The sequence below is a fragment of the Amphiura filiformis genome, chromosome 18 (genome assembly GCF_039555335.1).
Source record: "Amphiura filiformis chromosome 18, Afil_fr2py, whole genome shotgun sequence".
Lineage (NCBI taxonomy): Eukaryota > Metazoa > Echinodermata > Ophiuroidea > Amphilepidida > Amphiuridae > Amphiura > Amphiura filiformis.
This window is the reverse complement of record NC_092645.1, coordinates 9099975-9116681: the sequence shown is the minus strand read 5'-3', so window position 1 is coordinate 9116681 and position 16707 is coordinate 9099975. Positions and strand designations below refer to the sequence as shown.

Here is a 16707-nt window from a genome sequence, read left to right as displayed (position 1 = left end):
TTTGGATATCTGTTAGGAGTACGGGACTCAAACTCGGTGAAAACTAACCCCATGACCAGGGGAGCATTTTTGGAACATTTTGTAGGGGTCACATACCTCCACAACACCAACATGCCCCAGCTAGGTTTGTGGTCTATGACCACCATTTGCCACTAGTTCTTCTTCTTCTTCTTCTTCTTCTTCTTCTTCTTCTTCTGGCAACAAACTTCAAAATGCTTCTCCTCCTACATGTTACACCCTACAATTACGTAACTTGCACATATGTATCGGCTATATCCAGTGCCCATAGGGTGCAAACAGAATTGGGATCAAAGGTCATTAAAGGGGCATTTTCGGTATATAACCAAATACCTTCAAAATGCTTCTTCTGCCACATATTACATAGCACAATGATGTCACTTACACATGTGCATCGGCTTTACCCAGTGCCCATACCTTGCACTCAGAATTGGGGTCAAAGGTCATTAAGGGGGTAAAATCTTACAATTGCCTTATCTCAACATCTGTAAGGGGTGTGGGGCTCAAAATCAGTGACAACAAATCTCATGATCAGGGGAACATTTTACAGGGGTCAGGTCAAAGGTCATGCAGAGGTCAAATTTCGAAATGCATTTTCTAGACATCTGTAAGGGATACGGGGCTCAAACTCTTGTGACAAGAAACTTACTGACTAGGGGAACACTTTGGAACGCTGTGCAGGGGTCAGGTCAAAGGTTATCTGGGTCAAATCTTAGAATTTAATTTTCTGGGCATCTGTAAGGAGTATGGGACTCAAACTCGGTGACAACAAATCTCATGAACAGGGGAACAGTTTGCAGGGTCAGGTCAAAGGTCATGCAGATGTCAAATTTTCGAAATGCATTTTCTGGACATCTGTAAGGGATAAGCCTACGGGGCTCAAACTCTTGTCACAAGAAACTTACTGACCAGGGAACACTTTGGAACGCTGTGCAGGGGTCAGGTCAAAGGTTATCTGGGTCAAATCTTAAAATTTAATTTTATGGGCGTCTGTAAGGAGTATGGGACTCAAAGTCGGTGATGCCAAACCTCATGACCAGGGGAACATTTTTGGAACATTTTGCAGGGGTCAGATACCTCTAAAACACCAACATGCCCCAGCTAGGTTTGTGGTCTATGACCACCATTTGCCACTAGTTAGAAAATATATTTGCCAAAGTGTGAAACTGCACAAGCATTAAACATTGAATTTGCATTATTGTACCACCCTACCCCCAGCAGGTTTTTATACCGCATAATAAAATGAGTTTGTTTACAAATGACTTAAGCTAATCGTAGAACCATCTTTGCACTCATCTTAATGATACAAATTTGGTGAGGTCTACCATAGGTCCCTACAGTAAAGTACTTTAGTTACCTAGCTGGGGGGTTTACAACCCCCCGAGCTTTTGCTATCCGATTCTTCTTTCTTTCTTCTTCTTCTGGCAACATACTTCAAAATGCTTCTCCTCCTACATGTTACACCCTACAATTACGCAACTTGCACATATGTATCGGCTATATCCTGTGCCCAAAGGGTGCAAACAGAATTGGGATCAAAGGTCATTAAAGGTGCATTTTCGGTATAGAACCAAATACCTTCAAAATGCTTCTTCTGCCACATATTACGTAGCACAATGACGTTACTTATATGTAACGGGCACCAGAATGGTTGGTTTTAATAATAAGGGTAGGGTTTGAAATGTTAGGACTTAAGGTAATATCATTATTTACCATGTTTATTATTTTGTTCATTTTGTGTGTCATTCTTAATTAATGTATGTAGGTTTTGGTTTCAAATCAAATTATATTTCTATCTGTTGTGTAATTAATCGATCAGGATCATCATCAAGTTCAGTTATTTTCCATCGTAATCATTATTGTCTTTGAAATCATTTTAATAGATCATGGTTTAGTTTTAATTTGAAAAGGTCATTCACCTCATGCATTGATCATGAAAACGCTGCATCCTTTGATTCTCAATTTTATGAGTTCTTCCAAAGTTTATGTCTTTATTGTTTATTGTCTTCCATTCATAGAGGTTTAAGTTAAGTACACTTAAGGTATTTCAATTGATTCCTTTGATATGACTGTGTATTGTCATCCCAATTAGTTAAGTGTGATGGAATTTATGGCCACTTATGTTTTAGCTTGAGATTGAGTGTAGGTGACCTACTTATGAATTATTCATGAGAAAGTTTTATCTCTTTATCAGGTTATGTAATGTTAAGATTTGTCATAAGGTAAATGCTTTGTTAGGGATATTATTTATGCTGTTGTAGAGATGGTACTTAAGTTGGTTTTCAAGTGTTTTCCCCATATGAACTTGTCTTAGATAAATTTACTTCACTTCCATCTGAGCATTCAACTGATTAACATCAAATATTCCATCTTAGCTGCCAACTTGTCAATATCAATTCAATCGTCATCATATTATTATTGCATCGATCTTCATTGGTTCTATCATCATATATTAAAGCCGGAGCATTAACAGCGTATATTTACAAGTCTTCCATCGTGTCTATTTATTTTGTGTAACGGTATTGGACATTTATTATCGCCCGAGTAAGCCCCTGGATCCAAAGTTGAACAAAAAGAAAATCACCCTAAAAGCCTCTACCGTTACATTGGCGTCTTCAACGTGGGGCTAAAAATCGGCGATAACTTTTCTTCAACAAATTGGATCAGGGCACCCACGACCCTTGGACTACATCATGATCTCTAATATTATTTCACGACTAGAAGCCCTGGAAGCTGCAGTGAATCATCTTCGTCATCTCCATCACCTTAGACAGCGTTTATCTCCATCATATCTCGCTCATCAAGTATCCGGACATGTAAAGTGGTTCAACGTCAAAAATGGATATGGATTCATCACCCGCGATGACACTGAAGAAGATGTATTTGTGCATTGGCGTGGAATCACCAGGAACAATCCAGCAAAAGTTCAATCAAGTGTAGGCGACGGTGAAGCGGTTGTATTCGATGTTGTGCTCATTCCTGGAAGAACTCCTGAAGCCATTCACGTCACCGGCCCTGGAGGCACATGTGTTCATGGAAGTTGCTATGCCATGGACAGACCAGATATTAATGTACAACATCAACCTGTGACTTCTTATACGCAGACAGATCATGAGAGCCATTGTAGTAACAACTCTAATCTGGATATATTGGACAGTGAATCTGATCTTGAACCTGAACATGTTGATAATGACACTGATCATGATATGTTTGAATACAATTCCGATGACTTCCCGTTTGACACTAGTGATCAAACATCTGAACACTCTATCCATGATGACATTCCTCCTGAAGATTCATCATCTGAACCATCTGAATCTGATACATGTTGTGACTCTGAGTCTGAACTGATCCAACCAATAGCAGCAACTCTTGATAATCACCTGGTTAGTGAACATGATAAAATTGCTATGTCTGAAGCTTGGGAGAAATTGAGTAATTTACAAACTGATGATTGTTGCGACCAATTACTGGACAGAAAGTTTGATTTCTTGATACTATGTCAACTGGAAGATATTTCCCGTCGTGTCCCATCCCAAGATATCTTGGAAGTATTATTATGTTTATGCCAACACCTTCTGGACATTGACCACCATGGACATCTTCGTGATATTATACCACCATTTGTGACAGTACTAAGGAAGTACCATGCTTTTATTTCCTGTGGATATGTAGCCATCAACTCTCACCCCTCATATCGCAGTTTATATTCTGATGATTCTGCCGTCCTTACATCATATTCGGACTCAGAAATTGCAAATGCAACTAGTACACATGCAAGTAAAATACTGTTGAACTTTCAAGGTAACAACCTAGAACAATATGGACATTTGCTGGATGAATTATGTCACCTATTTTACATTAGTAAGGAACAAGAACTCATCGCCACTACATTATACAATTGCTATCGGAGATGGAAGATATATTACCAGCGAGCAGCAGAACAACAAAAGTAAACTGACTTTTGAAAAACACTTCAAATGACATTATCATACAACATTTAAATTTCAAATTATTGTGCGATTTACATATTTTTGTCATCTGAATAATATCATTCAAAGACTGACTCTATCAAAATATCGTATGTAGTGTATGTTGCTAAAATCTACATCAAAGTTCAAACATTATTGTCATCATGTCTTAAACTGTCATAATTATATAAATGTCGAGGACGCCATTTCCTCGCAGCAGAGTTGAATGTAGCCGTCTGAGTAACTATATATTATGTTTGTCAAATAATGGTTCTTAATGCTTCGTTTTATGATCATGATTAAGTTTGTTGTCTTCTTTGTGTACAACTTAAATGATTATTTAAAGGTGTTTATCATGTTTATAGTTTTGCAAAGAGTAAGTTTGAACACGTGCACTTATTCAAACTTAGTTCCTCTTTCAAATTAAGAGTTGCGGTTCTCTTTTGCGATTCTACATTATTTTGCTCATTAAAATCTGAGTATATCAAGGCATTTTATTAATCATGTTATTGCTTTGAGTTTGAAGCCATTGTTTACTTCATTATTTTATTTCACTCCATGTTTTATGTAGGCCAAAGGAGTTAAGTTGAGCGTCATAACTGCTCACAGCCAATTTCTCTTCAAAACAGAGTTTTTGATAATCTCCTGTTGTTTTACATGTTTATTGATTTTCATTATGCAAACTGATGTTTTATTTTAGATTTGAACAGGTTTCCAAATTAAACCTATTGTTGTGGTATTTTGTGTTTTTGGCATATTTTAGATCATTACCAAATTTGATCCAATTTGCATGCAATTGTCAATCCAAAATTATCATCAAATCATCTCAATATTTGTTTGGCATCAGTTATTTAAACAAAGCATTTTGCATTTCCATCATGATACCATCTTGAGTAATTTGCCAACCAATTTATCTCATAATTTATTTTTATTTTTCCATGCCATTTGATATGAGCTAAGTTATGAGCTTTAACATTGCGTTCAGAATCATATCATAAAGATTATGGTTTGCTAAGATTGTATTTGGTTCACTATTTTGTTTGAGTAGTGTAGGTTATGTAAATTTAACCTATATTTTATCAATTATGTTTTTGGCATGAAGATCACAGGAAAAGATGATCTTAATTTGCGCAACATGTCATTACATTTTTTTTTCCAAATAGCTACTCACCAATGTTTTATTATTTTATGATATCATGTCTCATTCATCATCATGATATTGATTTTATTGATATGTCATCTGCATGAAAGAATTATTTGTAGAACCATCAATCATGTTTTCTATTTTGTTCTTGATTTCATTGTCAGGAATATTAATGATTAGTTAATTATGTATCTTCCATCTTAAGTTCATTAAGTTCATAATTATCGTGTCATCTTATAACTTGCTTTATTTCCATCATACCAATAGTACATTGTATACATGCAAAGTTATTCACTTGATTATTTTTGATCTGTGTCATTTTCACATGACTAAATTATAAGTAGAATATCAAAAATATATTCTACATTGATGTAGGCCTTTATTTTCTTCCAAATTAGTCTTGTTTATCATGCTTAATTTAAAATGAGGTATTGCATCGAAAACATTGTGAAGTTTTGTTTCTTCCAAAGTGTTAATTGGTTTATCATGAAAAGTTTCTTTTGATTTCTAAGTCAGATTTGGATGTGGCCATGAAAGTCATAAAAGTGAAGTGTGGTTATTGATTCTTTTGCATTGTTTGATATTACAGCAAAGTGTATCTTTTGGATTTCACACCAAATTAGAAAGTCATAAATGCACTTTAAGTTGGAAAGAGATAGTTACATCACTTATGTACATGTATTTGATTAGTATGTTTTTGTTGAAATTTACATTCTTCAAATTATCATCTTCCAAATTTCATGTAAAATGCCGAGACGTCATTTTCTTTGCAGCAGGGGTGAATGTAACGGGCACCAGAATGGTTGGTTTTAATAATAAGGGTAGGGTTTGAAATGTTAGGACTTAAGGTAATATCATTATTTACCATGTTTATTATTTTGTTCATTTTGTGTGTCATTCTTAATTAATGTATGTAGGTTTTTGGTTTCAAATCAAATTATATTTCTATCTGTTGTGTAATTAATCGATCAGGATCATCATCAAGTTCAGTTATTTTCCATCGTAATCATTATTGTCTTTGAAATCATTTTAATAGATCATGGTTTAGTTTTAATTTGAAAAGGTCATTCACCTCATGCATTGATCATGAAAACGCTGCATCCTTTGATTCTCAATTTTATGAGTTCTTCCAAAGTTTATGTCTTTATTGTTTATTGTCTTCCATTCATAGAGGTTTAAGTTAAGTACACTTAAGGTATTTCAATTGATTCCTTTGATATGACTGTGTATTGTCATCCCAATTAGTTAAGTGTGATGGAATTTATGGCCACTTATGTTTTAGCTTGAGATTGAGTGTAGGTGACCTACTTATGAATTATTCATGAGAAAGTTTTATCTCTTTATCAGGTTATGTAATGTTAAGATTTGTCATAAGGTAAATGCTTTGTTAGGGATATTATTTATGCTGTTGTAGAGATGGTACTTAAGTTGGTTTTCAAGTGTTTTCCCCATATGAACTTGTCTTAGATAAATTTACTTCACTTCCATCTGAGCATTCAACTGATTAACATCAAATATTCCATCTTAGCTGCCAACTTGTCAATATCAATTCAATCGTCATCATATTATTATTGCATCGATCTTCATTGGTTCTATCATCATATATTAAAGCCGGAGCATTAACAGCGTATATTTACAAGTCTTCCATCGTGTCTATTTATTTTGTGTAACGGTATTGGACATTTATTATCGCCCGAGTAAGCCCCTGGATCCAAAGTTGAACAAAAAGAAAATCACCCTAAAAGCCTCTACCGTTACATATACATGTGCATCGGCTTTGCCAAGTGCCCATAACTTGCACACAGAATTGGGGTCAAAGGTCATTAAGGGGGTAAAATCTTACAATTGCATTATCTGGACATCTGTAAGGGGTATGGGGCTCAAACTCAGTGACAACAAATATCATGACCAGGGGAACATTTTGCAGGGGTCACGTCAAAGGCCATGTAGAGGTCAAAATTTAGATATGCATTTTCTGGACATCTGTAAGGGGTACGTGGTTCAAACTTGGTGACAACAAACGTAATGACCAGGGGAACATTTTGCAGGGGTCAGGTCAAAGGTCATGCAGAGGTCAAATTTTAGAAATACATTTACTGGACATCTGTACGGGGCTTAATGCCAGGAGAACATTTTGGAACACTTTGCAGGGGTCAGGTCAAAGGTCATCTCAGGCCAAAGCTTAGAATTTCATTATCTGGACATCTGTAAGGAGTACGGGACTCAAACTCGGTGACAACAAACCTCATAACCCGGGGAACATTTTTGGACCATTTTGCAGGGGTCAGATACCTCCACAACACCAATACGCCCCAGCTAGGTTTGTGGTCTATGACCACCATTTGCCACTAGTTTTATTTTATTTTCTTCTTTTGAATTATTTTAAGCTAGGGATATGGACTTTAAACTATGTATATAGATTACACTTTGTATGATTACTTATGTTATTTTGTCATTAATGCTTTCAATATAACGAAGTGCTGATTTGTCAACAATCCAATTTTGTTTTTAAATACACCTGCAATGATAAAAAAAATACTCACTCTCAGGCAGGCTTGCATAAATAGAAGTTACGAAGTAACTTTGGAAGAAAGAAAGATGTAATTGGTATTATGGTTGATAATGTGCTTTTATCATAGGTTCTTTGCAAGCAGCTCGGGTATCCCGGATCACTTCTTACGTACAGTGCTGGATTAGCTGATAACAGGTCTTCTGATGCTATGTATACTGAGGATTATAGATGTAAAATTGGTATGATATTTGACGCCCTGTATTTTAGGTCGTTATGATGTCACGATGTAGCTAATACAAGTACAAGATTGGGGCAATTACATATATATATCATCGATATTGCAATTTCGACCGCGTGCATCGTTTTGCTTTGCACACTTTTGAAAATGCACTAACTGTCATATTCTGGTATCAATCTATGTCAATTTAGAGTGTTTGGTAGCAAATTTGGTATCAAATTGGAGCTAACAAGATTCTACACACGACCTTATCAATCAAATTGTCATAACAAGAGCGGAGTTTCTTTATTTGAGGTGTTTAATATGCACTCTCCATTTCCATTTTGAAAATACTCACATTATACTTCACTAAAAAAATTAATTAACCAGTAGCACCGAAGTTGCCTGTAGATGCTTTAATGTCAGATGCCAGTACATAAATTGACACGTCAAAGCAGCAATTTTATTCCTACACATTTAATGTAAATTTCATTTTGTGTTTCATTTGTGCTCAGATAGTACAGCTTTGTACAATTGCGTCCACGATAAACCAAAGACTGGACTATGCGCAGTAAATAGTTATGTTCAGGCAGTTTGCGCCGGTAAGTATGCTCTTTCTAGTGTCACTATCGTTAATGGTTGAACAATGGATTGGTGATGTAGTGATATCATAAACCACAAAATCAATGTTCTAACATTTCCATTATTATTTTTCCACAAAATGGTAGTTTTCACTTATGATCCCAAAGTTATACCCCCTTGAGAAATGAGGTGAACAAAGAAAATCACTAGTTTAATTCCAGCCCCTACATATCGCCAATGCTTGCATCATTTTTAATGAAGTCGATCGGTTTAATGTGTAATAAGCAATAATAAAGATGTACCGCAAGGACGTATAAATAAGACGTATAACATACAGAATAAAGGGTCATTTATACGCCAATACGCCAATTCACACATGCATATTAGGCATATGCAAGTGCGACTAATCGATCATTGAATTAAATCTCGTACTACGAGGTCATGGTGATTCTATTAAAAAATTCTTGCCATAAAATACAGTATGTAGCCTGAGGCCTTTTTTTGGACAGTATGTTATTAAGGGCATGAACGTTTGGACATTATTTATTTTGGGACATTAGAGCACATCAGACATATCGAATTGCATTCTGAATACGAAGAATGTCATTCTGATATCAAATAATTTTGTTTTTTTGAAATTCGCAATTTAATACACATTTTATGGCAAATCATTAAAAATTGATATTTTTGATATTTAACAGTACTTGAAGTAAACGTTTATAAATCTGATGATTTATACTTAAAGTGTATGTAGGTGGGATAAAAAGCCGACGATCAGTTCAAAATTTTGACCTTTCGTATTGAAGATATGGATTTTTTTTCCCAAAACACCAAACAAAAATAATGTCTTTTTGGGAATAAATCCATATCTTCAATATGAAAGGTCAAAATTTTCAATTGACCGTCGGCTTTTCCTCCCTGCTACATACACTTTAAGAATATATCATTAGATTTATATAATTTACTTCGAGGACTGTTATATATCAAAATGTGAAAAATATCAAATTTTTATAATTTGTCATAAAATTTGTATTATATTGTGATTTTGAAAAATGAAAATTATTTGATATCAGAAAGACATGCTTCGTATTCAGAATGCAATTCGATAGGTCTGAGGTGCTCTCATGTTCCACAAAAAATACTGTCGAAACGCAATAAACACTCATTTTGGATCCCTTAAGGATTTAATATAAAACCTTAAATTTTATTGTAATTATAGCATCTCAGGCTTAGTGTTTTACATGGTATTTTAGTACATCATTGGACATGATGGGCAATACAATCATGCAAAAAGTAGATATTCAAGAAAAATTGAGGGCGTTGCTGTGGAGCAAATCACACACTATGGCTTTAACATTCTTTTTTCTTTTTTCCTCTATGTTGTGTCAATGCGCCATGAGCATCATCATTCATGCCCGGTGCATAACAAATGTCTATTATTATCACTATTTGCCAAATAAGTTACCACTGTATTTTATCATATTAATTTGTTAAGGGGTATTTCGTGTTTTTAACATTCTCCTTATGGTCCAATTGGGTATACGGTTCAAAAGATATCAACGAAAAAAAACTTATTCCCCAAAATTTCAGTTGATTCGGACATTAAATTTGAATTTGCGAGTTACGCATAAACATAAACAACGAGACTTGCAATAAAATTTATACAGTCGACAGCCCGACAATACAAATTGGACGATATCTTTGTCACTTTGTCAAACGACGACTGAATCGGCAAGAGATTTTAGTCGCACAAACATTATAGTCCTTGGGTACTGATGGTAGAAAAGTATCAACCTTTTTGGAGTAAATTAGGGCGACGTGGCTGTTGATATACTGATCTATCGATTACAAAATGCCCTTAAACTTTCACTTTTTATAAAGTAGTTCATGATCAATAATATACCGGTTAATATTTCCAAATCTTATTATTTACAGTTCCAGGTTATGTCGGATGCTTCAGACGCAATAACATCGATATGAACGTACTCAATATTGATTCTAGTCAAAACATGACATCACGATTGTGCATAAACCTGTGTCAGAAAGAATATGGTACTCTACGCTATGCGGGTTTGGTTGACGGCAATATTTGCAAATGTCTCGATGAAGACTTTCTCAAGAATACTCCTGATATGTCAGAGGATATCAATTGTGATGTTCCTTGTTCAGGTGATGAAAATGACGTTTGTGGAGGCGCTTCAAACTGGTACTCTGTTTACGATGGTACTTACCTTGTTTAAATACGAACTATACTTAAGTAAAAATTGTAAATATTGCAAAAGTATATTAAACGTTTCTAATAACTTATAATTTGGTAAAATACCAAGATATTTAAATTGACAACAACATTGTTGCTTGGTGTGGATTTCATGATTACAAAAGCCTATATGTGACGTGTCATGTCAAAAGGAGACACTTTTGGGCAGGATCGTAAATGGAGAAATAGCCAAAAATCTGACCCGGTGTGATTTTTTTCACAATTTGGGTTTGTTGCGAATTTGTGATGTTATTAATGTTAAAAATATTGTCTGATAGTTTCAGACCGGAATATAACTGGCATCTTTTATTTTTTGAGACTTTTTCAAGGTAATTCCTACTCTCAACATTGTCAATAATATTTTTAAAAGGCCGATATCTCAATTTCCAATTTTTTAATATCATAACTTACGAACTAAATATCTTCGATTAGGAATGTCTGATTTCATGGGGGAAAACGGCGTTCTGAAGCAAAATATCTCTATATTTAAGATATGTAAAAACCTCAAAATTGATAACCTGCCCAAAAGTGTCTCCTTTTGACATGACACGTCACATATGTTTCAGTGCCGAACGTAATATTCTGATTGCATTTGAGCATGATTTCCAAATGCCTTGTACCTGAAATCCAAAACAACAACAAAACAATGATTTATATTTATTTCGAAGTAATTATATGTCACCACTTCCTATTTGTATCTTTTCAGTCACATTAGGAGTTTGTGAAGATCCTGGTGTTCCAAACAATGGATCTGTTAGGAATAATGTGACTAGGACCTTCCAATTCGGCAGCATCGTTAGCTTTATATGTGATACTGGTTTTATATTGGTTGGATCTCCATCCATACAATGCATTCTAGGTACAATGCCAAACGAAACCAAATGGAATAGTCCAATTCCTATATGTGAAGGTAAGTGATTTAAGAAAGATAAATTTCCGGTAACACTTCCGGTTGGGTGTAGGCTTTAAGGTTGCTTTAGAATGACATCTCATACATTGATGTTGGAAGTCAAATTTTATTACTTATGTTGTTCTCATACCAGGGTTGTTTAAATCACGCCGATTTAAATCACTTGATTAAAAAAAAATCACTGATTTAAATCAACTTTTTTCATTTGTTTTTTTGTCTTTCAAAGCCCGTGAGGGTCTTTATTTTATTTTTTTTAACTCACAAACATTACAAAAAATGCAAATACAATAATATCATAAAGTAAATACAATGTACCTTAATATTTCTATTTGCATACAAAATAAAATAAAACACACAACTTTTTTCATTTGTTACCATTTTTGATAAATGTAAGTTAATTTCTTTCTTAAATTGACTGTTTTACTTCATTCCCAATGTTTCTACAACTTTTGGATACAATTAAAATACCTCTATGATGTCACTTTATCTATTGCTAAAAATTCAAGGTGCATAATTCAACAGGTTTTTTACCCATGATTTTACCAAATATTAACATGTAAAAACATGTTTTGATTTTGTTTTGTAAATATCTAGTAGGATTGTGCATATGACTAGCATTCCACTGGTACTCTTTTGACTTGATCATGGTGTATAAAAAAGTAAAAAAATCCGATTTAAAATTTTTAAAAATCTGATTTTTTTTTTATTAAAAAAAAAATAAATCAACAACCCTGTCTAATTATAAAATTAATACTTAATGTTTTGTTTACATTCTTACCAACCCTGGACAGCGATACCAACGACAATCCCACCAACGACATCACCGACATCTCTCTCCACTGGTTAGTAAAACCCGCTCGTGTTAATCGATATGTCATGACTCATGAGTTTCATTACAGTACTATTAAACCTGACGCTCTTTTATACTTATATACATGTATATAAATTAATTGATATGTCATACTAAAACAGATAAGCTGTCTCTTAGTCTCAACTCAATGAAAGCAAGTTCACTACTTTTGTATTCCCATTGATCCCAGTTGTGTTTGCTGTGGGCCTTGGAAATTGTCATTTTTGGCTATCTAACTTTACCTACTTCTTTGTATACATTAGCTGTTTTTTCCCTCTGCGCCCCGTCTAGTCTGTATTTTTTCTTGTTTCCCAACGTCAACTTGGTATACCTTGCCCCTTTTCATTCTAATATTATATTCATTTTACAAATGCATGTAATTATTTAGTAAGGCTAAAAAGAACTACGATTGATATAAAAAGCAAGTTTTGTCTTTTAACTATTTTAAACCAAAGAGGTAAGTTTAGAGATTATAAATAATTTCATCGCATATTATTTAAATGAGTAACATATTGCTCATATTGCTAAAATGAACGCAACGGTAAATGTTATATTCTTGACCTTTCAGATGTTATCATCGGTGTTGCCATATCAGGATTTTTGTTATTACTTGTGTTCGCCGTGATGGTCTTTATAATCATCAGGTAAACTAAATTTGTTCCTGGAAGTGAGAGATAATTACCAAGAAGAAATGTGTCTGTATTAGCCTGGTCATTGCCATTATACCTGGTTATAATTTTACTCCTTTTGGGGAGTTTGGAAAATCAAGAAAATTCCGATATCAACCACATTAAATCTTTGGTTTAACTTAAAGGTCAGGTCTATTACAAAAACAAGTTTATCTCTCTTCGAAGAGAATAATAATGTAATAAGTATTTGTCCTGAAAAAGGAGAAATTGTGTGGGTAACGTTCATCCTCGTACGTGTTCTTCCCCCGTTTGAAGCGTACGTGTTCTCCCCCCGTTTGGTTGATGATGACGTAGGTAAATGAAGCGGACACTATATCATGCTGTCATCATACAATCACAATCACATTGACAAGTTTGACATTAGCAATAATGAGTTGTACTATCATTAACCATAACAATGCTGCATAACAACATGCAGACTATTGTTCTCATTTTGCAAACAAAGCAACACAGTATTGTTACCATGCGTTTGCTTTGTAATATTTCATCCAACTGAAACTATAATAACTACATGAGTTTGTGGACTTAACACGGTTTATATGCTAGTTTCAGATGAAATTCTAAGCTCAAATTATTTATTTATTTTTTAGGCCTAATATTTCTCATGATATTGATATACATATGAAATGTAATATTAAAATTTACTAATATATAAAAAAGAAGCGGCTGATTTTATCCATATGTTTAAAAACCATTAAATTTGTATTACTTGTTAGAGTTTATTTTCTGTGAACAACAACAGTATACGTTCTGTCCATTGAGAGCGTTTATAGTCCCTTTTCTCAAAGCGGGCACATCTCATTTCATGACGTCACCGTTTTTCTAGGCCAAATCTGTCTCGTTCGAAGGAACTCATCGCTTAAGTTGGTTTTTGCGAAATATCAATTTTTTAACGTCTTATTTTCTCAAAAAAGGAGTCATTGTCATTGTACTTACAATATTAGCTTGCCAATGATATGATGTTGTTTTTGCAATAGACCTGCCCTTTAAGCACCCACATTACACTCCGATTTCTGCTTCTGTAATCGGTTGCCTCATACGTCTATTTAACCAATCAAAATAATAGACGCGATCAAGCAACTATAGCGAAACAAAGGAAATATTTCCTTTTCTTTCCTGTTGTTTTGGAAACTATTTAATTGCTCATGTCTTTGGAACTGGTTCTTTAAATTTCAATGGAGTTTTCTGAAAAATACAGCTTTGTAAATGTGTTTTACTATCCTAAGCCTATTCCGGCTGATTTTGCTTGATCGCCTCACATAATGTCTGCAGCAATGAGAAGCGAAACAGCTAAGAATAAACTGTTTTATACCTCGATAGTGCAAACGTTGTAAATTTACAATGCACCTTCGGTAAATCCCATATAGTTTGATCAGCTCGTAATAGGCGGGGAATGTTAGGCTTTTACCACTACGCCGAAAAGTAGACCCACGCTAAGAGTGCTATTAGTTGACCTTTTTTTTTTTTATTAAAGAAACTAGACAAAGTATAGGACTTCAAATTAATAATTCGGGATGCTTCTGGCGAGATGTCACAAGATATTAATCCGCGATGTTATAAGGCCCGTCGATTACGAGCTGATCAAAGTATAAGCCTTTTCGATAGATGACGTCACGCATCTGCGGATATCGTTACTGCGCACTTCAAAGCTCTGAAATGCGCAGTAATGTTGTTTTCTAACGATGTGCACATCTGCGTTACATTAAATGATGAAACTCGGTGTCCACACACAAAGGCTTATTTGATTGAATGAATACGTGAATATATATCAGAAAATAGGAATTGAAGTTAAGCAGTACGAAAAAGTAACACATTTTTGCGACTGCGCCAAAGTGTCTGACAATGACATAGGGATAGCAGATTTAACACACATTTATCACAGGTTTTGGAGCAGTTCCCCACCGATAGTTGCTTATATGTGACGCGATCAAGCAAAATCAGTCGGAACTCGGCAATATTGATTTTGAGATATAGCCAAACAAAGCGAATATTTCCTTTTGTTTCCTCTTGTTTTGGAAACACTTTAATTGCTAATATCTTTGGAACTGGTTGTCCAATTTCAATGGGTTTTTCTGCAAAAGCAGCTTTGTAAATGCTTTTTAGTAGCCTATAAGAATCTGAAAATTTAATATTTCCGAGTTCCGACTGATTCTGCTTGATCGCATCACATATGAAGATCGTGAAATGTAATTCGTTCAGTGCTACATTCATTATACACTATTTCGCCAAGTTTATAATTATTAGAATTATTTAATCCTGATCTTCACTTTGTTGTAAAGAATATAATTATGCTATAAATATGTAATTAAGCATTTGGGCAATTAAGTGAATTTACATTACTCATTTGTTTTTATCTCACCAGAAAATGTCGCCAAACCACGTCAACCAAAGACAATGCAAATAGTACAAATTCTTCGCTAACTAAAGGCGAATCGTATGCCAATGTTCATCACAATTCAGGGAACTCTGCAGCTCTCAACAAGAATTCTGTATCTGACATACGGCATGAATACGCTGAAGTTAAAGAAACTGTTCAAAATACCAAGCAAAATGGAAGTACAAATGATAGAATACAGTCTCAACATATCTATGCCGATACTGGTATTGTCTGCTCAGGGAAAGCTTCAGTAATGACTGACGGCGATCCATCCGGTAGAAAAGGTAACACATCGGCACAAGCTTCTTACGATTACGCCGACTCGAAGAAAATACATCCAAATATGAAAGCGTCTGGTGCGGAAGTTGCACCAGACCTTCAGTACGCATGCGTTGGCATTGATACATCTAGCAGAAAAAAAACGCATCACCACAAGCTCCTTACGATTACGCTGAGGTCACTACGAAGACATGTCCAAATGTGAAAGCACCTGTAATTGGTGCGGAGGTTGCACCTGATCCTCAGTACGCATGCGTCGACATTGATACTTCTACCAGAAAAGTAAACACATCACCACAAACTCATTACGATTACGCTGACGTCACTACGAAGACAAGTCCAAATGTGAAAGCGCCTCCAATTGGTGCGGAATCTGATGCAGGCATCCAGTACGCATGTGTCAATGTTGGGAAAGGCAATTCAGTATTTAGAAATGATGTCAGTAGTCAGTCATCTGTGTCAGATATGCCTTATGCATATGCCGATGTAAAAGGAAGTGTACCTCAAAATCGACAGCCATCCGTTCATCTCTATGCCTATGCGGATTTGAATAATACAGCCCAAGAAGCAGGACCACCTTCTGTAGGAAACAACGAGAGGGAAGGCTGGTCTGATAATGTACTGTATTCCACATCTGGTGGCCCGATGAATGGGAATACATCAGGGCAAGAACAATCAGATAATGTGGTACAGGATCAGACAGTGAGTAAAAGGGATGGATGGAAAGAGAATAGCATATATGCTGAGAATTGAAATTGAGTGAATGAGAATCTTACTGAAGACGTGAGAAATATGCTCTTTGAGTGACAATTATATTTCTTTGCAATGTTTTAGTGAAGCCGATCTTATCTAGGCCCCCTATATTTGTAAACCAAAACATGGCCGCTTGAGTGCACATGCC

The 16707-nt window shown here is 35.0% G+C and overlaps 1 protein-coding gene across 1 annotated transcript; it reads left to right on the top strand.

Moving 5' to 3' along the window:
• The first annotated feature begins 4284 nt into the window (after positions 1-4284).
• LOC140138948 (uncharacterized) lies at positions 4285-16011 on the top strand. The gene is made up of 8 exons (XM_072160728.1): positions 4285-4365; positions 7773-7884; positions 8378-8464; positions 10380-10667; positions 11408-11611; positions 12403-12453; positions 13030-13105; positions 15513-16011. The coding sequence occupies exons 1-8, from the start codon at positions 4285-4287 to the stop codon at positions 16009-16011; spliced, it is 1398 nt and encodes a 465-aa protein (XP_072016829.1).
• Positions 16012-16707: the final 696 nt, after the last annotated feature.